Source organism: Colletotrichum chrysophilum (genome assembly GCF_026319265.1).
Source record: "Colletotrichum chrysophilum strain AFK26 chromosome Unknown scaffold_126, whole genome shotgun sequence".
Classification (NCBI taxonomy): Eukaryota; Fungi; Ascomycota; class Sordariomycetes; order Glomerellales; family Glomerellaceae; genus Colletotrichum; species Colletotrichum chrysophilum.
This window is the reverse complement of record NW_026517413.1, coordinates 1-25,567: the sequence shown is the minus strand read 5'-3', so window position 1 is coordinate 25,567 and position 25,567 is coordinate 1. Positions and strand designations below refer to the sequence as shown.

Below are 25,567 nucleotides of genomic sequence, written 5' to 3'. Positions count from 1 at the left end.
TCGTATGTACGATCTCTTACATATCTTTTACATGTTCGCCAGCTCGTTGTCGATCTGCCTGTCCATGAACGTCCTCCTCTCGCCGACGAGTCCGGTCTGCAGCCGCTGCTCAACCAGAGCACGCACTTGCTTCTTTGTGACGGTGTCGAGGTCCACTTCCCTCAGGACGCCCTGAATGGCTTCGATGATCATACCGTCGTCGGGACCTTGCATGTTGCCACGCTGGAAGTCGAATGACGAAGTAGATTGGTTCGCGCTGGGACGGTTCAGACCCAGTGCTGATTGTGACCGGCTACCGCCGAGACCAGGCGAAAGGCTAGCCTGGCCACGGAGGTTGGAGACGCTGGGACGATTGCCGGGGAAGTCTTGATAGGGGGTCTGCATGCGATGGATGTCGTGAGTACCCAGAGAGGCCATCGATTGCCTATTGGCCATGGTCTGGTCATTGTGGTACGGGCTGGTCGCACCCGATGCGCGAGCCATGTGGCCTCCGAAAGGAGCCGGGGACTGAGGCGGCATGTAGGTGTTGTTGCGGTTCATACCGGTGAGGACGGAGCCCTGGCGAACGGACGAGTAGACCGACCTGATCTCGTCCATCTCGTACTGGTCGTCATAACCCATGTCGGTCTTCTCCATGTAGCCGCCACGACGTCCAGGAAGGTTGTTGGCCATGGCGTAATCATCCCATCGCTGCAAAGGAATGCTCCTGGGGTCAAATCCTTCGTCGTCAACAGCGACCAACTGCTTAGCGCCCTTCTCTCCAATGACGATACGAGTGTTACCCCAAGAGAAGTTGTCCTGGTTCCAGAAAGAGTAGATGGGAAGGGCGAAGGAGTAAATAGGGAAAGCAAGAATGTAGATGATCATCCATCCGATGTGTTGCCACTGTCTCTTCAAGATGAATATCAAGGCTTGTAGACCATACACTGCAGCGATCATGATAATGGAAATGTACGGAATCTGGCCAGTACTGGTAGCCAAGGTGTAAATGAGGTATCCGAGATAGACGGTGGTGGCGGGGAGGATGATGGTTCCGAACAGATCGATGAAGACGATGAAGCGCATGCTGAAGCAGCAGAATCCGCACATTTCCTTCAGCTTCATCAACTCAAAAAGGTTGTGGATGGTAGAGTTAATCCAACGGCGACGTTGAGACAAAAGAACGCTCCACGATTCGGGAGCTGCGGTTTGGCAGTACGCATCAGGAATAAATTTGTACTTCATAGACGGGAAATACTTCGTCATCAGCGTTGTAAGGTAACGATCCTCACCGAGAGACAACAGGTTCTTCTTGTGAAGGGTGTCGACGTCGCAAACACTGTAGTCGCGAATCACGCCGTCAGAGATGATGAGCGGCTTGCCCTTGTCAACGGTTCGCAGACGGTACATGGTGAAACTGGTGCGAAGTTAGTCAAGTGTCCCCAGTGCGAAAGTCATCGGCAGTCTTTACTTACCATCCAGGCAAACAGGTAACGCTACCGAAAAGAGACTCGAAGGCCTTGGCGAGGTTGTGGGAAATGAAGTACTCGTAAACCTGGATCATAGTCCACCATGTTCTGTCATCGTTCTGCAAGCCGGTTTCGCCGCAAATACCAGCAATCTTGGCATCATTGGCGCAAGCCGACACAAGTCTATTCAGCGAATCTTCCCTGACGCAGGTATCGGCATCAACCATCATGAGATACTCGTAGAGTTCTGGATCAACTCCAATGATGTTGTTGATCTGGTGGAACATCTCAAGTTCAAGAGGACTCATGGGGGCGCGGTGGTGAACTCTGTTCAGGAAGCTCATCAAAAGAATCTGGGAATCACGCTTGCCCCTGTTACCGGGCTTAGCCTTGGACTGCTCAGATTCCTTTCCAACCTTGACGACAACGATGTATGGGACTACATTCCCCTCAAACTCGTACAGACCCGAGTAGACCTTGCCGTAATTCAGCTGCTCACTGCCAGTGCCAACAGACTTGAAAGGAAGCGCGGGTGGGTCAACCTTGGGATCAACACCGAGGATATCCAGAACGATTTTGGGGGTTGGACGATCGTTGCCGGCACCAACGATGATACCGTCACAAATGACGCAAATGAGCTTCCGTTTGTTGTCATATTGCAAGGCTGTAAGGGAATCGAGGGCTTTCCGTAGTGAGTCTTCGCCTTCAGTATAGGCAGGAACCTGGCAGATAACAAACTTGTCCTGGGGAGCTGGACGTCGCTTCGAGCCAAACTGAAGGGCGGACAAAAACTTGATAAGAATGACCGAGCAGAGAATGATCGTCATCGCTAACATAATGTAGTTGTTTGCCTGACACTTGGCGGAATTTCGAAAGTCCGGAATACCAACGTAGAAAAGATTCTTTATGCAGTTCATGCTGTTCTGCACAGATGTGTTCTCGGTCGTGTTCGAGGCCGCAGTCTTGATGACGTCGTTCCACAAGTCTGTGACATCTTCGCCAGGGTTGTTGGAAACGACGTTGGTAAGCTTCGTGTTGAGAAACTTGTACGTGTCGACGTTCTTCTGTATATCCATGGTATTATAATAGTCGGTCAAGTCGTAGACGGCGCCATCATAGATAACCCACATGTGGCTGTCGTTGGAGCCTTCATCTGACACAGTCTTTTTGTCCCAGACGAGGTCACCCTTGTAATATTCCTTCATACGGGGCAGGAACGTCTTGCTGTACCAGTCGGTGTTGCCCAAAGCACTGGTGCGGTCGGAAGCGTAGTAGCCAGACGTATGGACGCCTGTGGTGTACTCCGGGGTGTTGTTCGCCGTCAACTGAGTGGTTTCCGCGAGTCCGAGACCAGGACATACCAGCGTCAGGGGAGGGGGGAAGTACTCGTCCAAGTTCATACCCGCGAATGGCAACATATTGTCCTTGGTGGTCTCGATGGCCGTGTCAGAGTGCTGCGTCTTCCAGAACTTGGAAATGTCGTAAACGCGACCTCGAACGCTGACATAAAAGTCGGTTTCGCCACCATGATACCCGACTTCTTTGGTATTCCAAGCCTTGTCGAAATTGGGGCACAAGAGTTTTCCGAACCAGATAATCCAAAAGACGATGGCAGCATTCATGAGAATGATGAACCAAACGAGGACGAGCTTCTCGCGCCAGGCCATGCGGACATCGGGCCGCTTCATTCGGCCAACAAAACTCAACAGAGGAGAAGGAATCCACCAGGTCCAAGCCCAGACGATTGCGACCCAAATCCGTCGCTCCTTGGTCATCTCCTTGGTTTCGACATGTTTGCCGTCAGCAAGCTCGGGATCCATCTGTCCGACGAATTCGCTCTCGTTGTTGTAGAAAACTTGGCCCTTGTAAGTATCACCCTTTGTACCCAGTCCATAGTCTCCTGACTGTTGCACATTGCGCATTCCAGAAGGGGCAATGGATGGTGCTCGCATGGCGTTGTTGTGGTTCAGGGTGGCTTGGGAAAGATTGCCTTGGCTGTAGTTTCGCTGATGAGCAATGAGGTGATCACGGCTACCATTAGGAGTTGTTTCGCCAAGCATGGGAGTTGGAAAGTAGCCGCTGCCGTTTGCCGAGTATCCCGACTCCAAGTTGTTGGCAACCATGACGTTACCCATGCCAGGCAGGTTGTTGTCCAGCGGCTTCATATCAAGCATGCTCTCGGCCTCCCACCACGCAGCTTCCCGTACCCAAACACGTTCTTTACCGATGACTACTTCGCCATTGGTCCATCCGCGCTCGAGAATCCAGGTTTCAATGCCCTCGCGGCCATCTTTACAGCCAAGCGCGGCATAACGTTGGACAAACTCGTCAATGTCGAAGTCTGCTGTGAAGTCGAGGTTCTTGTTGCGTCTGTTGGCCCAATCAGGCAGGCGCCACGCGCGAAGCTGGCGGGAAACGGTACCAGCGGACCAGGCAGAATTCACCGAGGGCAGGGCAGCCAAGCTTGCAGGTGAATCGTCAGTAGGATGAACGGCAAGATGGTACCAAACACGGCTGGAGCTCATCAAAGACAACAGGTCGATGCGACCGGCACGTCCCAAGGTGATGCCTTCGCCCGCAACGGGGAAAAGCAACTTCTTGAGGAAAGCATCGTCGTCTGCAGAATGTCCAATCTTCTCGAGGACCTCCTCACGCTTCTCCAACTCATGCTGACGGTCCTTACCGGCCGCACCTGACATGATGCCCATCTCAGGGCCAACCTCGCCAATCGCAGTCTGCATCTCTCGCACGATAGTGCTGCCTGCAGGGGGGACTTCAACGCCATCCGCAATCATCTCAGCATTAATGCCAAGAGTATCATCGAATATCCCCCTCATAGACAAAGCCTTGCCCAAATTCGGATCAGGCACATCCAATATAGTGATACAGACGGTGTCACCGCTGTCACCATTGGAAGTGGGCGTATGAGTGCCGCGGCCGTCAATGGACTCAGCACCATCTTTGATACGCTGCATCTGGGCAGAAATGGCCTCGTTGGCTTTAGAGATGACCCAATCGACCAGTGCCTCGTAAAGACCAGCAACAAAGGTCGATCGGTCCTGGGTTGTACACTGCCTGGCAAGGGTCTCGGGATCCATGCCCAGCAGCCCACTGACATCCTCGCAGATTTCCTCGAAGACCTCCTCATCGACATGGTAGTCCAGAGTGTCACCGAGCTTCAATAAGCCTGCAAGTGTGGAAATCAGGTTGCGGTGAGCGGAACCCTTGATACCGATTTCTTTCAAGGCGGAGCGGAAGTCGTCAGCAGCGGCAGCATCATCGGCGGTCGGCAGATAAGAGGGAGGGTTGTATGTGCCAGATCTGGAAAGTAGAGCGTAGTTGGAGGCAGCCTTCAGGCCCAAGAATTCTCTCTCGGCAGGGGTGGAAGCCGAAGTGAGGAGGTAGTAGAAAACGTCAAAGGCGCGATATCCGGCCTCAGGAGGAATACTAAGCAGACCCTTGGCAGTATCAATGCCGCCCTGAGATAAGGAAATTGATGCCCCATGAAGATTTCCCGTCAGGTTAAGTGTCAAGGTGACACCGAGAGCAGACTGGCGAGATGCAGAAGGGTTGTATGGGGTAGAGCACCTGAGGAATGGTTGGATGGCTTCCAATGACCTGAAAACCGACGAGGGGATCGAGAGGGGGAGAGATGAGAGGAACGGAGTGAGGAGAGAGGGCGTCGATGTGTGAAGAGACCTGGGAGAAATCAGCGACCAATCCGGTTGAGACCAAGTATAAAGTATATTGAGTCTTACCCAAGGACGATGCAGCCGTCCTCGGCACGGCGACGAGCGTGTTCCCATGCTCTCGCACCGAGGGTAGGGTCTATGGTGCCACCGGGTCTTCCATCGGAGCCGGCCTGAGCTGCGGTGAGCCATGTGTTGACGACGAGGCTCGTCCCAGCATCCAGATTATAAGGCTGGGACGACAAGTAGATGTTGTGAACGGCGTTGAGGAGAGTGGTGGTGGACACAGGGGTAGACTGTTGGGCACCACGAGGGCCTCCAAGACCCTCGGATGCCACCGAGTACATGGACATTCGACCGCTGGCCATATTGATGGGGTTCGAATCGTGATGTCCGGCGTGGACAGCCCCCTCGGAGGGTCAGGACTCTATTCGGGGTCGTTTATAAGACGGATTGGGTTACGAACCAAGGTTGAACAGGCGTCGAGGTCGTGGCCTAGAAAGCGAAGGGCAGCCGTGGATGGAGAGAATAACAGATGGCGACGAGGAAGAAAGGAAGCGAGTTATTCTGTGGTTGTGCTATTACGAGGAGTAAGATAGACGGGTGGTAAGACGGATTGAGGCGGAGTGCTATGCGATTTGTCGCTGAGCAACGCGTAAAGTTGTGCTTCGAAGGTGGGCGCGAAGCCGATTTCTCCCTTTCTCTTCTTGCCTTCCGGCAAACAAACGAAGAAGTCGACAGTAAATCGAAAGCAGGAGAGAAATCCGAAAACTCAGCGAACGATGGGACAATCAGACCACCAAAGCGAGTGAGGCGTCTGTCGAGGGGGCAAAGAGGTAGGAGGAAGAAAAGCCAAGTTCCCTGTCCAAGGCTTCGACAACTGAAGATGAGGGTGATGGAAGAGGGTGACAGGCGAAAGGGGAGGGAGGGAGCGGCAGGTGAAGCAGGTACCTCGATTTTGCAGGTTTTCCCTCAGGTACCTAGGTAGGTAGGTAGATAGGTAAGGCAGAGGTACAGACGCAGGCGGAGGAGCAGGCAAAGCATAGGACACGGCTACCTAGGTAGGTACCTAGTAGAAGCAGCCAGGCTGCAGACCAGGAAGTTTAGGGAGTGACGGAACGTGGGTCTTGTACAGATGGATAGGTAATAGGAGCCGAATGAGTGAACACTGAAAGTTCGGGGATGGTCTGCCGCAACGCAGCAAGAGGAACAGTACGAGCGTGTCCCAAATAGAGGCTGAGAACTCCCGAGGGTGCTCTCATGCGATATCGTATTGTTCTGCAGCTTACCTTAGGGAAGCCCGATCTGACGGTTCACCACACCATGGGCCTGCCACTCAGCTCGGAGAGCACATCAAAATACAGCACGCGTGCCTGTTGAGATTTCTTTTTAAACCCCCCCTCCCCTTCTGATCCCACCCCCTTCCCTTCCTTTGATTTCGTCGCCTTCCTTGCCTTGGCCCCTGGGATGAGGCGGGCGGAACACGCCCAAGACGCAAAGTGTCACTCCAGAGACCCCCGGCCAAATCTTGGACGAAAGAAAGGAGACCCCGGCAACGTCGCCAAGGGCACTCCCTAAAATCAGCATGGGGCTCAGGTCCCTTGCACTGCTGCGCAGAATGGAGTAGTCAATCCCACAGGTCGGCCCGCGGGCTCGCACTGTAAAGAAACCCCGACTTACCTTACCTAAGGTAACCTGCGTTTGCCTGCTGCTTACTGCGTAGGTACGCGACGTCTTCAACCTCAGCCACTTGATGCATTCACATGAATTCCAGATGTCCGCAGACACCTTACCCCAGGAAGTCATAGGGCAGGCATCCGTACGATGACAACTCTGGGAGTGCTTGGAGTCAGTCATCCATTGCAGAAGCAAGTTTTACCTGGTGCATCCGTAGCTGGGGCTGATGGCCCGCAATGGCTTTCAGTCAAAAAAAAAGGCGAATACAAGCAACTAACTGCACGAGGTTGCCAAACGACCCCCTCCACGACAACGGCGACGGCGGCGGTTCTTCCACAACCGAACATCCATCGTGTGTGCTTTGCCACCGGTAGCTCGCAAGCGCCAGGAGTTGGCCATCATCGTGCTGGTCCGATGTGCCAAGGCAATGCAACACGCATGACAGACCAGGGCACAACTGCCACAGCGGAACAGGGGGGATGCAACATGCAACACGCTCAAAACCAGATTCTCAGTCGAAGACGACATTGTTCCATAACAAATATCCGTACATAGTAGAAAACACGAGCAAGCATTACTTAGTACGCCCAGCCGCCACTCGCCCGTCTCCGCGAGTCCACAGTCGTTCGTCGCGAATTTGCCGCCGTGGCCACTAGTATAGTGGCTTGACTGGGACTGCTGCAGATCCGGCCGCGGGCAGTCCTTTTCTTGGAACAAATACGAGCCTGGAGCCCCGGGACACGCCCGGGGAGGCAGTGGAGAGGGCGAGAAGTCGGCCCACCCAGCCGATCGAACGGCGGAAAATGCATTACACTAAATGCGAGCTGCGTATCTGCAGCATGTTCTTGGTGCCGACGGCGGCTTCCTCAGTGTGCGACTCTGCCATGCAACTGCGTACGCAATGACCGCGGCCTCAACCAGTGCTTCTAAGAGGGGTCCTGCTGAGTCCTGAGGCGATTCCATATTCCAAACGGCGGCATGAATCATCGGACAGGCGATGGATGAACAGTGGGTGCAGGGCGTCCGTGTAATTACGTTCGTCCTCACGCACTGCAACAGTTCAGCTGATCTCGTGGTTCGGGCAGGAAGAAGGAAGCTCATACGTGTCTCCATACCTTTGGGTCGGATGCTAAGGATGCATCAACAAGCTCTGTGTTTTTGTAACTGCCACCGTCGTGAATGCGAGATGGTGGCTGGACTGGCTGGGCTGGCCACGGCTGGTTGGCTGAATGGTCCCAGCTGAAGAGACAACAGCCCGCTTCTTCCCTGGTGTTGGTAGCAATATACGATGTCACTGAACCAACATGTGTGTTGTTGTTATTGTTGTTGTTGTAGTAGTAGCAGGAGTAGTAGTTGTAGTAGTAGTAGTACGTAGTTGTTCTTTTTCCGACCCCCTCTCGGCGCATGGGGCGTCCCTCTTTTTCCCGCCGATTGGTGCTCATAACTGACGGCATAGGATGCATGGCCGGAGTTGGCTTGGCTGCGGAGATGGTTGGTTGGTGAGCAATCGGGCTGGAACGCGATGAGGCTGTGCACTGAGTATTGGCCTGACGGTTTTTTTTCTTCCTCTTCCTTTTTGTTGCGTACCCAAGTACGTGGTCTGAACCTGATGCATGCGAATGACACTAAAGCTCTAGTTGCCTTAGTTTTGTATTCGCAGGGGGTGTAATGTGAGGTAAGCTGAGGTACCTTACCTTACCTTGAGGTCGGTCATTCCCTCGCGTCGTACTGTAAGGTAGGTAGGTAGGTACGGATAGATGGACGAGACTTGATGCAGCTCAGTGCTTTTTTTGGACTATCCAGCGGGTTAGCAGCCGATGGGCCCATTCAACACCGGCTCTTTCCAGACCCAGTAGATGGAACCCCACGGCCCCCTTTTTTCCCAATTTTCTTCAAGCGAGTACTTGCCCCGTCTCTTGCTCCGTCTCTCTGTCTCTTGTTTACCCTACATCATTATTTTACAGGTCCCTTTTTTTTTTCCCCCTTCTTTCTACCTTAGCCTACCCTGCCCGGCGTCCCGCTCAGTCTTTGGCCCGCACCTGGGCTTCCTTGCAATCTTTTCTCGGCTGCTTCCCTGTCCTTTCCATCTGCTAGCAATGGAATCTCCCGACTAACCCGCGGGTAAGGTACGTATCATCCTGCCGAAGGTGCTGGACGTGCCGTGACGGAGAGGAAAGGGACTCCCTGTGCACTGTGTTCTGGATGACTTCCCCAGGTTGGCAGGTACCTACCTACGTAGTACAGTCCGCACCACATTTCCCTTCTCTAATTGAGACGATGATAATTCGAGGCAATCAAGGCTCAAGCCCGGGTTCTCCACGTCTTCTCCCACCGTGGCAGAGGCCAGAGCACCCAGGGAACAGCAAAGACTTCGCGGCTCGAACCGCCTGCCATCCAAACTGCCCAGTGCCTGGAACTCATCAGACATCAACCATGCATTATGCTTCCTTCACATTCAAACTCAGAACACCGCCCTCCACTTATGCTTATTGTCATTCCGATGCTCGTCCGATGGCTGTTTATGGGATGAACACCGCCTCCTCAAGCACGCACCGAACAATACATTCCCGTCAACATCATCCTCGCATGTTGCTACAGGGACATCGTGCAATTACACACTGCATTCCAGATGCTGCAAGTTGCCAGAGTAGACACATTCCTCGCCGCTGTCCTATCGGACCAGGAAACATTCAGTCTCCTATTACCCCTTGAACCGCCATCATCGTCATCCTCTTCGCCATCATCGGCGAATTCTGCGGCCCCTGATACGGAGACATGTGCGAAAACGCCGTTGTTGGGAGTTGGGACGCCACGCAGCAACCCGTCTTCTAATAGGTGCACAAAGTTTAGGCAGGGCATTTTTGAACCTCAGTCCATCATTGCGGCCTTCAACGTTTTGTTTCAATCCGGCTAGCTGTCGCCCATGTGCCTGTGAAGCCAACTTCAAACAGCCTCGGTGCTACCGATACTGGCGTATGCAATGCCATCTTATGCCTTTCGTGTCCTGGTGATGGCCCCCAAAGGAGACGAGAGCAGCGGAAATGCAGCACTCTGATTGCAACGGCGAAATGATGCCGAAAAAAAAAAAGAAAGAAAGAAAGAAAACAAAAGAAAGAAAAAAAAGAAAAAAACAAGAAAGATAAAAAAGGAAGGAAAAAAAAAACCTCCGGCGGCTTGCACAGTAAGAATACCCCTGATCTCAATACCACTCGATGTTGTCATAGTCTCACCTCAAAGGCCGCCAAGGCACGCCTGTAGAGCCCGGGGGAAAGGGGGGCCTGCGGGAGAACTTCAGGCCTCACTCGATCAATCTAATCTTCACCCGGGGAGCGTTGATTACCATGATGATCTTCGGACCGCCAGCGGTCCTCTTGGTCCCGACTCCATTGGAGCCATTCTATCCTATACTGCGACATGACTTGTATGCGGGAAGCGCCCTGCGAGAGTATTACCTCATCATGTCTTTGCTATTTACTGGTTTGTTCGGGAGTTCAGACGACGCGAGGCGCAGTGATACCCTCGGTACGAACGGACAGGAATAGAACCCACGCTAGCGATGTGCGAGTGCACGTATGTAGGTATACGGGTACCAACTTGCTGGCTGGAGTGTACTCATATCCATAAGCATCGTAGCTTGACGGCAACAGGCTCAAGGAACCCCGCAACGAACCGCTGGACGATGAGGAAGCCAGAGGGGATATCTACGCAAGAGACACTGAGAGAACACTGGCGAATACTGCATAGGTTACACTCTCTACGCTACGAGTACGGACACATCAGAATGAAGAGTGGAAATGGACATCTGGAACGAGGTCAATATGGTCAGCGTTGGAAGCACAGTGCGCCATACTTGATCCACTACAAACGGAGATCAGGAAATACAGGAATGGGATGGGAATAGTCGAGAAGAAAAACGAGCAGGGGTCAGAACTTGTCATTTCGTCGTCCCCGAGCCTGGATGGAGGCGATAATAGGCAGGCAGGGCAGGCAATGCCTTGATGCTGACGGAGGTGTCGTGAATTGTCCCCGGTCTCCACTGCGTGTCCAATGTGTGTGTGGTGCTTGTGGCACACAGTTCGTATGGGAAAGAACTGCGTTTTAGGTCTATCTCGTCCGCCGTGTGGAACCACTGCTGAGGACTTGCGCCCCGAAGAAAACAATCCCCTTTCCCAGTTACCACATTCGCTCGTTGCTGTTACCCGCCCCGTTGCACCATCCTACCTCTCTGCCTCTTAGCATTTGGAGGGAAAAGTGGGATTCAGCGCGCGCGAAGAAGAGCACGCACGATTGATTGCCCAGAAAGAGAGCTACAGAGAGGAACCGCTTCGTTCGTTTCGTGCCTCGAGCTTCGCTCACTCGGTCATCTCAGCCTTGGTGGACTAGTCCGCTCTTCTCTTTCTTCACCTCTCCCTGCACGCTCGTTTCTTGTATAGCAAGTGCTGTTGTTGTGGCACGTCTCCTTCGTTTTGAGTTTTCGACTTCTCCTCGTTTGCCTACCAACTATCACGCCTAATTCGAGTTCGATCTTACCCTCAGGATTATCTTGTCCCTTGTTCGACTTCCACATCGGCTCCTTACACGCCTTGGAATACCTACAGCCTCTCCAGCTCCTCTATTCCGCGATTGACCGATCGACAAACGCGTTCGCAGAGTTCGTCCACACCAAGTTGTCGCCGGCGCCATCGTGCCCAGCATGGCAATGAACCTCCCACCGCTTGGTGGAAACGGCGGGGGCGCCCATAATCAACCTTCTCTCCCCTCCTTGCCCGCACATTCACAGTCAGACACGCAATTGACTGCCCATTTGGCCAGTCGTTTTCACGTCTCGCTGCCGACCGCTCGACTGTCATCCCACGCCCTCATTTCCCTCAATACCTACACCTCATCCGCCAAGGGCCCTGATGGAGGCAAGGAAGGGAGTGCCATGGCTGGCGCTGAGGATATCGCAGACCGGGCGTGGGTCAGATTGGGTCACAGATCAGAGAACCAGGCCGTCGTCTTTCTGTACGCATTTGTAGCTCCATCTTGATCTTTTTGGCTGTTTCGTACTAACTATGCAAATAGGGGTGAATCTGGCTCAGGAAAGTCTACCCTTCGATCCCACCTCTTGACCGCGTTCCTGGGCAAGTCCTCGACTCCTCTCTCTACGAAAGTATCTCTCGCTGCCTACGTTTTCGATACCCTCACCACAACCAAAACTGCGACGACCCCAACAGCCTCCAAGGCGGGTCTTTTCTACGAACTTCAGTATGACACGGCCACAACAACCAATCCGGTGCTTATCGGCGCCAAGCTTCTGGACCACAGACTTGAGCGGAGCCGTATTACAGACATCCCGACGGGGGAACGCAACTTCCACATCTTGTACTACCTTATGGCGGGTACCAGCGCCGCGGAGAAGGCCCATCTTGGTTTCGAGACCCCGGCTGGTGCTGTTCAAAAGAGGTGGAAATACCTTGGTCACCCCACTCAGCTCAAGGTCGGCATCAATGATGCTGAGGGCTTCCAGGTCTTCAAGAATGCGCTCAAGAAGTTGGAGTTTCCCAGAAGCGAAATCGCCGAGATTTGCCAGATCTTGGCCGGCATCTTGCACATTGGCCAGCTAGAGTTTGAAACGACGTCCAACACCCAGATCACCGGCGACGACAGCGGTGGTTTCTCCCACGAGGGAGGCCAGACCGTGACGGCTGTCAAGAATAAGGATGTCCTCAGCATCGTTGCTGCTTTCTTGGGTGTCGGCACCCAAGACTTGCAGACGACCCTGTCATACAAAACGAAGATGATTCACAAGGAGCGCGTCACCGTCATGCTGGATCCCACCGGTGCCCGGTCCCACGCCAACGAGCTGGCGCGTACCCTCTACTCCCTCTTGGTTGCGTACATTGTCGAGTCTATCAACCAAAGAATCTGCGCCCCTGAAGAGAGCGTCGCGAACACTGTGTCTATCATTGACTTCCCCGGTTTCGCCCAACAGGCGGCAACTCATTCAGCTCTTGACCAACTTCTCAACAACGCTGCTTGCGAAGCTCTCTACAACTTGACGCTACAAAACTTCTTCGATCGCAAGGCAGACATGCTTGAGAATGAGGAGGTAAGCGTTGCAGCTACCAGCTATTTCGATAACTCCGATGCCGTCAGGGGCCTACTCAAGCCTGGAAACGGCTTGCTCAGCATTTTGGATGACCAGACCCGGAGGAACCGCACCGATCACCAGTTCCTCGAGAGTCTGCGCAAGCGTTTCGAGGGCAAGAATCCCGCCATTACCCCTGGCTCCACAACTGCGAGACTCCCAGGCAGCAACTTCCTTACCGAGAACACGGCAGCTCTTTTCACCGTCAAACACTTTGCAGGTGAAGTTGATTACCCCGTGAAGGGCATCATTGAGGAGAACGGCGAGGTGATTTCTGGCGATTTGCTCAACATGATCAATTCCACCAAGAGCGAGTTTGTTGCTCGTTTGTTTGGTCAAGAGGCTCTACGCACAGTTACTCACCCCAAGGAGAGGTCGACTGTGATGCAGGCTACCATCAGCTCCAAGCCAACAAGAGCACCCAGTGTTATGTCGCGAAAGACAACTAGGACCGCTCGCAACCAGGCTCGCATTCAACGATATCAACAGCAGCAGCAAGAGGAAGCTCAAGAAGAACTGGACAAGTTGAGCGATGGCAACTCCCAAGCCGGAGGCTCCAGGCTTCAGGCGTCGGAGCAGGGGGCATCCGGTCAATTCCTTGCATCCTTGGAGAACGTTACCAAGGCAGTGGCTGATCCCAGCACCAACTCCTACTTTGTGTTCTGCTTGAAGCCCAATGACAGGCGCATCGCCAACCAATTCGACAGCAAGTGCGTTCGCACCCAGGTGCAAACGTTTGGAATCGCCGAGATCAGCCAGCGTCTGCGTTCGGCTGATTTCAGTCTCTTCCTCCCATTCGGCGAATTCTTGGGCTTGGCCGACTCCGACACCATTCTCGTTGGTTCTGAGAAGGAACGTGTTGAGCTTGTCGTTGAAGATAGGCATTGGCCGAGCAACGAGGTCAGAATTGGATCCACCGGCGTCTTTCTCAGCGAGAGATGCTGGATGGAGATTGCGCAGTTGTCCGAAAACGCTTCTGCTTCTGGAAGATACGCTCTACCATCCGACAACGGCGACGGTCTCACGCCTCAGGACACCCCTTTTGCTGCCTCCAAGGAGCGTCTGCTCTCTGCCGGCAACACGCCCATGGGGTACGGCGAGAAGGGCAAGAGCGGATACTTTGGCGGTCAGGACGGCTCCGACGCTCGCTCCGAAGCTGGCGTTTCTGCCTTCGGAGGCGGTGACATGTTCAAGAACCTAGACACCCGTGAGCAGATGGCCGAACGTGGAAATGAGAAGAGCCTCGAAGAAGTCGAGGAATTCAAGGACAGTGCCAGTCGCAAGCGCTGGGTCTTTACCGTCTATCTTATGACCTGGTTTGTTCCCGACATTCTCATCCGCAAGATGGGCAAAATGCCCCGCAAGGATATCCGTGTTGCTTGGAGAGAGAAGCTGGCCATCAATATGCTGATCTGGCTCTTCTGCCTGTTTGCTGCTTTTTTCATCGTGGTCTTTCCCAAGCTCATCTGTCCCACGCAACACGTGTACAGCGCTGAAGAACTGTCTTCCAACGACGGACAGGACGACAATTCTGCCTATGTTTCGATTCGCGGCGTCGTCTTTGATCTTGGTTCTTTTGCTCCTCGTCACTACCCGCCGTATGTTACTGTCAAACAGTTGAAGAACTATGCTGGCCAGGACATCAGCTCCCTCTTCCCTATTCAAGTCAGCGCATTGTGCCAGGGCAAGGATGGTTCCGTCGACGAACACGTGTCACTGGATTACAAGAACACCAACACCACTGGCTCCCCCACGCTCGCCACCGTTGACCAGAACTTCAAGTTCCATGATTTCCGTTCTTGGACCAACGACAGCCGCCCGGATTGGTACTACGAACAGATGACATTCCTCAAGGCCAACTACAAGAAGGGCAATGTAGGCTACTCTCCTGAGTACGTCAAGACTCTGGCCAACAAGCAGCAAATTGTTGCTATCCTGGACAGCCGTGTATACGATTTGACGCAATATATTAGCGGCGGTTTGAGGATGCAAGCCGCGGCGGGCGAGTCCGTTCCCGAGGACACGGGTCAGACCAAGTTCATGGACAACACTGTTGCCACGCTCTTCCAGCAAAAGGCCGGCTCGGATATCACAAAGCTATGGGACAACCTCAACATCGATGCCGCCATGAAAAAGCGCATGAAGACCTGCCTCAACAACCTCTTCTACATCGGCGACGTTGACACCCGTAACTCGGCCCGTTGCAAGTTCGCCGAGTATCTTGTTCTCGCGATCTCCATCATTTTGTGCGCTATTCTCGCCTTCAAGTTCTTGGCGGCGCTCCAGTTCGGCGGCAAGAATATGCCTGAGAATCTCGACAAGTTCGTCATGTGCCAGATTCCGGCTTACACGGAAGATGAGGAGTCTCTTCGCCGTGCCATTGACTCTTGTGCCAGGATGCATTACGATGATAAGCGCAAGCTTCTCATTGTTGTGTGTGACGGTATGATTATCGGACAGGGTAATGACAAGCCGACGCCTCGTATCGTACTTGACATTCTCGGCGTCTCTGAAACGGTCGACCCCGAGCCACTCAGTTTCGAATCTCTCGGCGAAGGTCAGAAGCAGCACAACATGGGCAAGGTCTTCTCCGGTCTATACGAGGTCCAAGGCCACATTGTTCCTTTCTTGGTAATTGTCAAGGTTGGCAAGCCGTCAGAGGTTTCCCGTCCAGGAAACCGTGGCAAGCGAGATTCTCAAATGATTCTCATGCGATTCCTAAATCGCGTTCACTACAATTTGGAGATGAGCCCCTTGGAACTCGAGATGTATCACCAGATTCGCAACATTATTGGCGTCAACCCAACCTTCTACGAATTCATGTTCCAAATCGATGCGGACACAGTCGTCGCTCCCGACTCGGCCACACGCATGGTTTCTGCCTTCCTTAACGACACCCGTCTTATTGCCGTCTGTGGTGAGACGGCACTAACCAACGCCAAGGCATCCTTTATCACCATGATTCAAGTTTACGAATACTGGATCTCTCACAACCTCACCAAGGCTTTCGAGAGTCTATTCGGCAGCGTCACTTGCTTGCCTGGTTGTTTCTCGATGTACCGCATCCGCGCTGCCGAGACCGGCAAGCCTCTGTTCGTCAGTCGCGAAATCGTCCAAGATTACTCTACCATTCGCGTCGATACTTTGCACATGAAGAACCTGCTTCATCTTGGTGAGGATCGTTACCTCACAACGTTGCTGCTCAAGTACCACAACAAGTACAAGACCAAGTACACCAACCGGGCCCATGCTTGGACTATCGCCCCTGACTCTTGGGCTGTGTTTCTCTCCCAGAGACGTCGGTGGATCAACTCGACGGTGCACAACCTGATGGAACTCATTCCCATGGCTCAGCTGTGTGGATTCTGCTGTTTCTCCATGCGTTTCATTGTGTTCGTCGACTTGCTGAGTACTGTTGTCCAGCCTGTGGTCGTCGCGTACATCATTTATCTTATCGTGATGGTTGTCCAAAACCCTACCGTGGTGCCAGTCACGGCCTTCATCATGCTTGGAGCAATCTACGGTTTGCAAGCTATCATCTTTATTGTCCGCCGCAAGTGGGAGATGATCGGTTGGATGATTCTGTATATCCTTGCCATTCCCGTCTTCAGTTTTGCCCTGCCTCTCTACTCCTTCTGGCATATGGACGACTTCAACTGGGGTAACACTCGTGTCATCGCTGGTGAAAAGGGAAAGAACATTGTTATTTCCGACGAGGGCAAATTCGACCCCTCTGTCATTCCCAAGAAGAAGTGGGAAGAATATCAGGCCGAGCTCTGGGATGCGCAGACCGTCCGCGAGGATGCTCGCTCCGAGGCCTCTGGCTACAGCTACGCCACTAAGGGACAGGTTCCTGTTTCTGAGTACGGTTACCACAGCCGCCCTGGCTCCATTGCTGCCGGCTATGCGCCTCCAAGGGCCCCTATGGGTTACGATCAGCGTAACATGTCGCGCATGTCCCTTGCAGCGTCCGAGATGGGCGGTAACCGCAACAGCCAATTCGGCGGTTCGCAATTTTTCTCCCCCGAAGATATGGTCGGCCTGCCCAGCGATGACGCGTTGTTGGCCGAGATCCGCGAGATTCTAAGGACGGCCGATCTGATGACGGTGACGAAGAAGGGTATCAAACAGGAGCTGGAGCGTCGCTTTGGCGTTCCTCTGGATGCCAAACGACAGTACATCAACAGCGGTTAGTCCTCCTCTGGCCACTTTTCACATCTTTCTCTTACTGACGTTATCTGCAGCTACGGAGGCGCTATTATCAGGCCAGTTGTAAAACGCAGCGTCGTTGGTGATTTATATCTAATTTAATGCATCACATTTGGCTACGGGGACACCAAAAAAGAGAACACCTCTCACGCTTACGGACATTTGCTATTTGTTATCAGCTGGGAGGAATTGCATGCACCGGGAAAGTGTTTATTATATTGCACATTGTTATATACAGAGGATTCTAGCATAATACTGGATGAAGTTGTCAGATGAGTTGCCGATTCAAGACCTCGAATAAAGGTGGTTAGGAGCGAATGATTTTAGTTTCATAATTTGGGCAATACTTGTTCTTGCATAAAATGCATCCACGTGCAGCCATGAAAATGCCAATAATCATTCGGCTGCTTGTGGATATTGTCGGTAGTACATGCAATGGTGGTCTTCTACCACACCGGATAAGCAATGCAACGTGATTACTTGACGTCGTCATCAAGCAGACTGTGCGTGCGATACATGCAGATTCAGGATGACCCCATAATTAACCTGACGACAAATGTAGCATACAGAAAACACTCCACCCAGAAAATATCCAACAGCATTAAACATCGAGCGGGACATAGATGTTGCCTTTCTTTCTGGCCGTGCATGCTTTCGCGATGGGTCCTTACAGTTTTGTGCTGACTGCCGGAACCTCCTCGTCGAGGGGGAGAACATCAGGCAAAGGACCGACTGGAGTGATGGAGAAAGGGTTGATATGAGTGTGGCTCTTGGTGTAGTGCCACTTGATATGCTCGAACTGGGTCGTGTCGCGGAAGGCTTGGACATTCCAGTAGAGATTACGCATCCACCTGTGAAGGAAAGGGTATCCAGAACGGATATCGCGTATGTTCGTCTTGAAATGTTGCACGTAGACGGGCTGTGCAGCTGTTAGTAACTTTGTGGTCAAGAAGATGCAGCTGAACTCACATCGAATCGAATAATGGTGACAAAGCTGCGCGGGGAAAGACAGAGTAAGCTTGGCCTTGATGCCCAACTGAAGAAGGAAAAACAGTAGTAACAGTAAAAATAGAAGCAGGGGATCGCCTGAGACTCACAGTCTGATATCCGCTTCAGTGGTAACCTTTCCAAAGTAAAATGGGCCCTCGCTATATGTCGACTTGAGGTGCGCCTCGGCTTTGTCGAGAGCCTTGAAAAGAGCGACGACGTTGCGTTCATACGCCTCCTGCGTCGTGGCGAAACCAGACTTGTAGACGCCGTTGTTGATCTTGTCGTACGTCCACTCATTTGTCTCGTCAATCTGGGTGCGGAGAGTCTCAGGGTAGAGGTCGACTCGACGGTACTTTTCGTCCACGAGGTCATCAAACTATGGCCAAGGTCAGCTACGCCAAATCTTTCCAGGGTTCCAAAATTAGGTCACCTCGGTGTAGAGCATGCGGATGATCTCGCTGCTTTCGTTGCTCACGATGGTCTTGAGCTTCTTGTCATACAGCACCGGGACAGTGAAGCGGCCCTCATAATTGGGCTCTGACTCGAAGTAAACGTCGCGGAGGTGCGTGAAATTCTCGTGGCCCTGGATGGGGTCTGGGACGACATTGTCACCGGGGACGCTCTCTTGCTCGCCCTTGGTGACGAAGCGCCATCCTGTTGGGCAATCAGCCCAGCTACCACACTGAAATTTTGTGCGTATCACCAAACCCACCTTTTTCTCCTAGGTGCCAGTGGACAACGGAGTAGCTGATGATGTCCTCTAGACCCTTGAGCTGGCGGGTGATCAAGGTACGGCAGGCCTGCGGGATGTGAGCTACTTGTCGCACAGCCACCAGAAAACAGGGCCCTGGAGTGTTGGTAAAACTCACCCAAGGACAAGCATAGCTGACATAGAGATGATAGCGGCCCTTCTCAGCTTGAAACTTGACGCCTTTCTCCCGGGAGATCGAGTCACGGAACGAGCTTTGCTGACGCTTGAACTCGCCGGACTTGTCGCCGGACTTAACCCACTCGGTGATCTTGCTGGCCTGCAGCGTTTTCGTGTCAGTCCTGTGCCTGATCTAGAACCTGCCCGCTGGGCTCTGGTCATCTTGTTCCAGTCGCGGCCTTACGTACCATTCTGAGCTGTTGGCTGCGAAAAGCGTCTTTATGCTGGACGAAAGTTGACGAATCTGAAGGCGAGAGGTGTCGAGGCGATGGCACGGCTGATGTCAAAGACCGAAACTGTTGACGGTGGCATAGGCTTTGTTTGCCGAAATAGGAGAGACGATTCAGAATCCTCACGTTCATGGGCGATGATGATGATGTTGGCCGGCAGCAAGGACCCGCCGCCAGCGTGCGGGGGCGGAATGATGATTTTATACGGTATGGTCTAGAAAGGGACGATGTAGTTGCGTGGTCGTACGTTTGTTCGCATTGACGAAGCGAGGACGACTAGCCCATGCGAGCCACTCAACTTGGGCGCAAGGTGTCTTTGGTGATTATTACAAAGGCATGCATGACCCATGTCATCTACGGTCTTCTCCCCTTACATGCCTAGAGTCGCCATCCACAACGTCCCTCTGCAAACGTCCGCGAAATGGCTTCCGTGAGGTAGATAACAGTTGCGCAACAGCTCTAAGCATTGCTAATGGTGACGTAATCAGGACCCAACAGATACTGTCCCACCCTCTACGCTACTGAAGCAGAGCGCTTACAAATGGCCACTGCACCTTACTCGTACACGCTTGGGCTTATTCATTCGGGTACGTACTTGGGGGTATCGTCCTTTGATGCGGATCGGTTATCCTGGCACCAGTTTTCTCGCCATCATACCATTCCATGAATGTCGAGATGCGACATAAGTTGTTGTTCCTAGTTGCCTACTTGACTCTGTGATACATCCTTTTCTTCTTCTGAATCCTATATTGAATGCTCAACATCCTGATCTGTCTGTTCGTCTAGGGCTCCTCCCTGACGACATACCTCAGTCAAGACGTATCAAACCCTCCAATGTAGACCCTTAGGCCATCTTCATCTTGATGTACGGAACCTCAACATCCTCGCCGTCAACATCTTCTGCCACCATCTCAAAGATGACCTCCTTCTGGTGAGAGGGAATAGGCTTCTTAGAGACAGTTTCCACCAGCTGGCTCAGTTTCAGGTTCTGGCGGTCCTTCAACTTGGCAGGAGGGAAGAAGCTGGCATACAGCAAGCTGACGCCTGAACTGAGCATAGAAATGCTGAGACCTTGCTTCTCGAAGTGCTCGAGAAGCTCCTTCAGCGTGATATCTGCCACTTCGAAGCGATCCCAGATCTTGTCTAGCTTGACGATACCGTTCGGGCCCTTGAACTCCACCTTCGGGCTTGCAATCGGCTCGCTGAACCCGAAGAATGGCAATGCCAAGTTGATGAAGCCGTTCTTGTACTGCTCTAGATCCTGCTTGCCATCGATGACCTTGTACAGCTCCAAGATGACCAGACCTGTGACGAGAGCTGTGGTTGTCGCAATAGCAGGAATGATCTTTCCAGCAATGAACTTCGTCTTGTGACGGTCAGCCTGCTCAATCTTGTAGTTGGCAGCGCGCAGGTTGCTGCAAGCCGTGATGAAGTCGATGTGATGGTTGGAATCGTCGTCCTTCTCAAAGTCTACAGGTTGGAGTTGGAAGCCGGCCAGATCATTAGGAGATGGCAGGCTGGCAATGATCTTCTGTAACTCATTGTTGTCGTCGAAAGAGCTGCCCTCTCCGCCCTCGGCGTTCGGGTCCTATCAAGTATTAGAAATGACCAACAGATGAGTCTTTCGTTCGAGGTACTCACAGGGTCGCTATCATTGGCCTGGATCTTGACGCCTTCCGCAGGCGAGAAGTCAGGCACAATCACATTTTCAAGCTCACGCAGATAAATGTCCTTGTCAGTGCCAGGGGATTTGATGTTGTAGTTGAATGCATGCAGATTGGCAGCAGCCACAACAAACGCAAAGTGAGTAGGGTTCTTGGCATCGAACTTGAGCGGATCAGGGGCCCGCTTGGGACCAGACCAGAAGGGAGTGCCACTGGAGGTTGTCGAGTCCTTGGGAAAGTTGTGCAGAAGTTGTTGGATCTTGTTGTTGAACTCCTTCTCGAACAAAATCCGTGCCCATGCGATACAGTCTTCGAATGTACGCGGGCGATCGGTAGTCAGGTAGTCGCGGAGCGTCTCCAGAGTCAACTTAGCACTGCCGCCTTGTTTCAATGTGGCCTCGATGTAATTGGGCTGCGTCAGATAGAGGTTGACAGTCGAAGAAGACGTGATGAAGAGATTCTCGAACATATGGTCCTTTGCCCAGGCAATGGTGTGTTCGATCTTGTTGGGGAAGCTTTTCACGGTGCACATGGGGAATTCCTTCTCGGGAGGATCTTGAGAGGAGGAGTAGGACTCAGTGAGATGTGGGAGCACAACCTGAGTATTACCCTTGGTTCCGAGGGTGCCGCTTTCAAGGAGAGGCTTGCGGAAGAACACGCAACGTCTGTCAACGTATGTTCTCGCCTCTACGTTGTCAAGTGCATTTGTGACACCATCTAGGTCGTTCCAGAACTGTTCGTTGAAGGTCTCCTCAGTCTCAGGACTTACGCGATCCTTCAGGCAGACGATGTGGCCGTTAAGGTCAGGGTTCATGGCCTGAACGGCTGCTGCCGCACAATCGCTCTTCATATTGCCGACATCCTTGGCGCGGAATAGGAACTGACGGTTGAGGTTGCTCTTCTCGATGGAATCCATGTCGGTAACCGTGATCTTGCCCTTGGGGCCGGTACCCAGGCCAATCATGGCCCAGTTCTTGAGCATCTCGCATCCGATGGCACCCGCACCCACAAGGAACTGGCGTAAGTTGGCGATCTTCTCTTGGTACTCGCGACCGAAAACCACAATCTGTCCGTCGTATCGAGTGCCCAACGGCTTGCAGAGCTCCGCAGTACGTGCAGTACTAGTCGGAAGAGACTCGAGCGAGTCGAAGTACATCCACTGCTTGATGGGCTGGAACTTGCCGGAAACGGCCTTGAGAATCTCCTGCGCAGTAATTCCACCAAACAGAGCTGCCATGGGGTTGAGATCGCCAAGAGCTTGATAACTCAGCTCCTTGATCAGCTTTTCGTCGAACTCAACCTCGAGGCCTTCGGCCTTGGCGAACTCCTCTGCGGAGCGGAGGATTACCGTGGCATCTCCATCGTCCAAGGGGTTGGGGAAGCGGCCCTGGCTCTCCACAAACGCGTGGAGAGCCTGGAAACCAAGATGCAACTGCTGGGGGCGATCGAATTTGGCAAAGTCAGACATGACAAATTCAGGCTCCTTAATCGCAGCGGTGATGCTCTTGAAGTTGATAGACTTGGGCATCTTGACCTGCTGGTAGAGACCTCCGCGCTTGTACTGGCCAAGACCGGAAACATCGCCGATCGAGAATGTGTACGGGCCCTTAACAGTGATCTTGCGAGGCTCGCATCCATTCAAGCCTTCCATACCCTCAATCTCAGAAAATGTGACATAGTCCCCATCCTCAAGTCCATGACGGGTCTCGTCAAGAGCAGAGACGAGTCCCTCCTCGTCAATGCCGGCGACTATTCCGCTCAAGGGGCTTTCACCAGTCTGGTCGATGACGGTAAAGTTCTCGCCAAAGTCACAGAATATGGAGCCAAATAGACCGAACGTGTCGGCGGCAACGACGTAAATGCCTTTAGAGTGGCAGTAATCGCCAATAAGAGTCTGCAGTTTCAGAGGAAGGCTAGTTAAGACGACAACTTGGTACTTGTCGAATTGGGAGAGGTTCTCGCCCAAGCTACGTCGTTCGTCAGCTAGGTCTTCTTCGGCATTTCATTTTCTGAACTTACTTGGACGACTGGTGGACCTTGATCGGTGTGTATGCGTTCAACTCGGCGACTCGAGGAGCCGTAACCTCATCCCTGGGCTTTCCAACATCTTCCGGATGGAGGAAGAATTGTGAGGACAAATCGGCAAGGGAGACCAAGCCAGGGTCGTAGAGTGTGAGACTCTTGACTCCGGCAAGAGCAATATTCTTGGCAATCTCGACACCTAATCCCTTGAGACCGGCAATCAGAACATTCGAGGCGCCCATGCGCTTCATGGCCTCGTGGCCTAGAACATAGAGCTGGCGACTGTAGAGGGATTCGTCGATCTCGGTCAGCCCTACGACGGAGTCGTCAACCTGCATACGGGTCACCAGGTCGACCTCCGTTAACTTTTTGTCCTATGCATGGTGATATTATTAGCAGACTGATACGACGCGACGTGAAGAGGCCGGCCACGCCGCGAGCTGCAGCGGCGCTGCGGGGTTAGAAGATCGTTCTGGCGAAGCATTCGCTTCGGCCACAACCGTAGTCGAGGGGGTAAAACGTACAGCCATGGCTTTTTTCTGGGAATTCGGTGTCCCGCCGTTGGAAAGTTTGCGCTTCCCCAGCTTGGCGAGCTGTTTCTCTCGAGGTGCTGCTATGACGTGGAGGGAAACACGGCGGTGGGACGATCAGCTCAACCCCACCAAACGATGAAGCGAAGTGTCCCGTATGTGTGTTTGAAGGTATCGTCTCGTTCGGCCGCGGGGTCCGTTGGTATTGGGTTCGTGAAAAGGGAAGTGCGCTGCGTGGAAATTGGAAATGTGCACCAGGCAAACTCGTAGAGATTCCGAGATGGAGACGCAGATGGCAGAAGAGTAGCCTTGTTGAAGTGATGTTAAAGGTGGTCGAGGAACCTGCGGGTGGAGAGGGGTGGTGTTGACGAGGGACAGGGGGGTAACTGGGTGATTCAGTGGGGGTTGAGGGAGGTGAGAGGCACCTAGCTACCTTCCATAGAGCCCGGTCGCTACCTTACGGATAAGGTAAGCAACTGCCTGACGCTAGAAAGGTGCCGGGCTACCTCACAAATCTACCTTGGCTGGGGGAGCTTCTCTTACGTACTACGCACACACTGCCACACAGTGTATGGCGCTGGAGCTCCACCGCTTGTGGGCACAATTAGGTCCACGGGTAGGCGATTTCTAACAGGAGCAGAAGCGTCTCCCGCTCCTGACATCATTACTAAGTACCTAGGGTGCCTTCAAGCTATCTACGCCCGGGCAAGGCTGGTGGATGACTGCAATCGGATTGACCTCATGGTTTATTGCGAAGTCAGTAGAACATGCTGTACAAGGAAACAAAGTAACGTGTCTGGCTGAACATAGTGGAGGGGTCAAAACTCTTTTCCGGCACTGTGCTTCTGCTGTCCTGAGCCAGCTTCTCCGATGATCTACCGAGTTCCATCGCGGGGCGAAGTCCAGTGCCACTGGCCCTTAAGCTCCCCTGACATTGACACGATCCTCCAACAATCTAGCACCTCTACAGTCTAGCATGAATGAAAGTCGGCTGCTCTGATGCGCACCTCGGAGATCATAACAGGCCACTGTCGGCATCAATGTTAGGTGATTTAGTGACATGCCATCATGAATAATTCATCACCGACCATCGACAACGTTGATGCTGTGAACGCAGTGATCTAGATATCAACAACCCTGGATATCACCATGGTAGGGTTGTCATCCGTTGGCAACTTTTGGCGAGACTGGATCACGACAATGGTTGTAGATAATTGAGCAGATGCGTGACACCCGTCGTCGCTGCTGTGCGAAGTGAACCCAATCTCCGTGCACAAGATCCGGCGTTTACGCAGCTACTGATCAGCTTGGCGTGCTTGACAGTACGAGGACACCGAGGGTCATTTTGGGAATTTCTTTTGGATTGTATTCAATCTAGCGCGTGTCTGAGTGGCTGGCTGAGCAGCATCGCCCAACTGCACGACGGGGCCTCAATTGGATGACGCAGTTTCCATGTGTTCGCGCCCAGAGCAAACGATCCGAACGTATAACATCGCCAGTTTCTCTATAGTCTATAGCCCTCGCGAAGCAAGGTGCTTACAATCATTCGACGTGCTTCAGCTCAACGTCACTGTAGTAAAGCTTGTTAGCTTGATGACAATGCCGGAAAGGGTTGGATCCAATGCCAAGGTAGGTGATACATACAAGATGAGATCGGCGCGAGGGGGAATGTGACCGGTGAAGCCGCTAGAACCGAAAGTCAGTGTCTGTCATGTACCGCAACGGCACAGCGGCTGAAGAAGATGCTTACCGCTCGCCATAAGCATAGTCGCTGGTAATGTCAAGGGTGGCCTTCTCGCCAACCTTCATGGTGGTGACGCCCTCATCCCAACCTGCAGCGTATGTGTATTAGCGGTCACGCAGACGAAAACTAGCGGGATATCATCTGCAGATTGCTGCGGTGAAGTAAGGGGGTAGTGATCGTGGCAGGCGTGGTCGGAACATACCCTTAATGACCTGGCCGACACCAATGCGGGTGATGAAATCGCCGCGGCCGACAGAAGAGTCGAACCTGTAAGGGAGACGTTGTCAGCAGCGGTGTTGAGCAAGT

General features: G+C 53.0%; 4 protein-coding genes across 4 annotated transcripts; 1 reads left to right on the top strand and 3 right to left on the bottom strand.

The window, feature by feature from the left end:
* Positions 1-27: 27 nt before the first annotated feature.
* On the bottom strand, positions 28-5,505 carry COL26b_010975 (uncharacterized protein; the record flags this gene model as incomplete). Its single annotated transcript, XM_053183657.1, has 3 exons — positions 28-1,396; positions 1,455-5,147; positions 5,207-5,505. The coding sequence occupies 3 exons, from the start codon at positions 5,503-5,505 to the stop codon at positions 28-30; spliced, it is 5,361 nt and encodes a 1,786-aa protein (XP_053032368.1).
* A 6,233-nt stretch (positions 5,506-11,738) lies between these two features.
* On the top strand, positions 11,739-17,138 carry COL26b_010974 (uncharacterized protein; the record flags this gene model as incomplete). Its single annotated transcript, XM_053183656.1, has 2 exons — positions 11,739-11,818; positions 11,879-17,138. 2 exons carry the CDS (start codon positions 11,739-11,741, stop codon positions 17,136-17,138), a joined length of 5,340 nt encoding a protein of 1,779 aa, XP_053032367.1.
* A 682-nt stretch (positions 17,139-17,820) lies between these two features.
* Positions 17,821-19,433, bottom strand: COL26b_010973 (uncharacterized protein; the record flags this gene model as incomplete). Its single annotated transcript, XM_053183655.1, has 8 exons — positions 17,821-18,072; positions 18,123-18,147; positions 18,251-18,519; positions 18,574-18,797; positions 18,856-18,943; positions 19,013-19,171; positions 19,260-19,268; positions 19,428-19,433. The coding sequence occupies 8 exons, from the start codon at positions 19,431-19,433 to the stop codon at positions 17,821-17,823; spliced, it is 1,032 nt and encodes a 343-aa protein (XP_053032366.1).
* A 712-nt stretch (positions 19,434-20,145) lies between these two features.
* Positions 20,146-23,517, bottom strand: UBA1 (E1 ubiquitin-activating protein; the record flags this gene model as incomplete). Its single annotated transcript, XM_053183654.1, has 4 exons — positions 20,146-20,889; positions 20,943-22,932; positions 22,985-23,361; positions 23,512-23,517. The coding sequence occupies 4 exons, from the start codon at positions 23,515-23,517 to the stop codon at positions 20,146-20,148; spliced, it is 3,117 nt and encodes a 1,038-aa protein (XP_053032365.1).
* Positions 23,518-25,567: the final 2,050 nt, after the last annotated feature.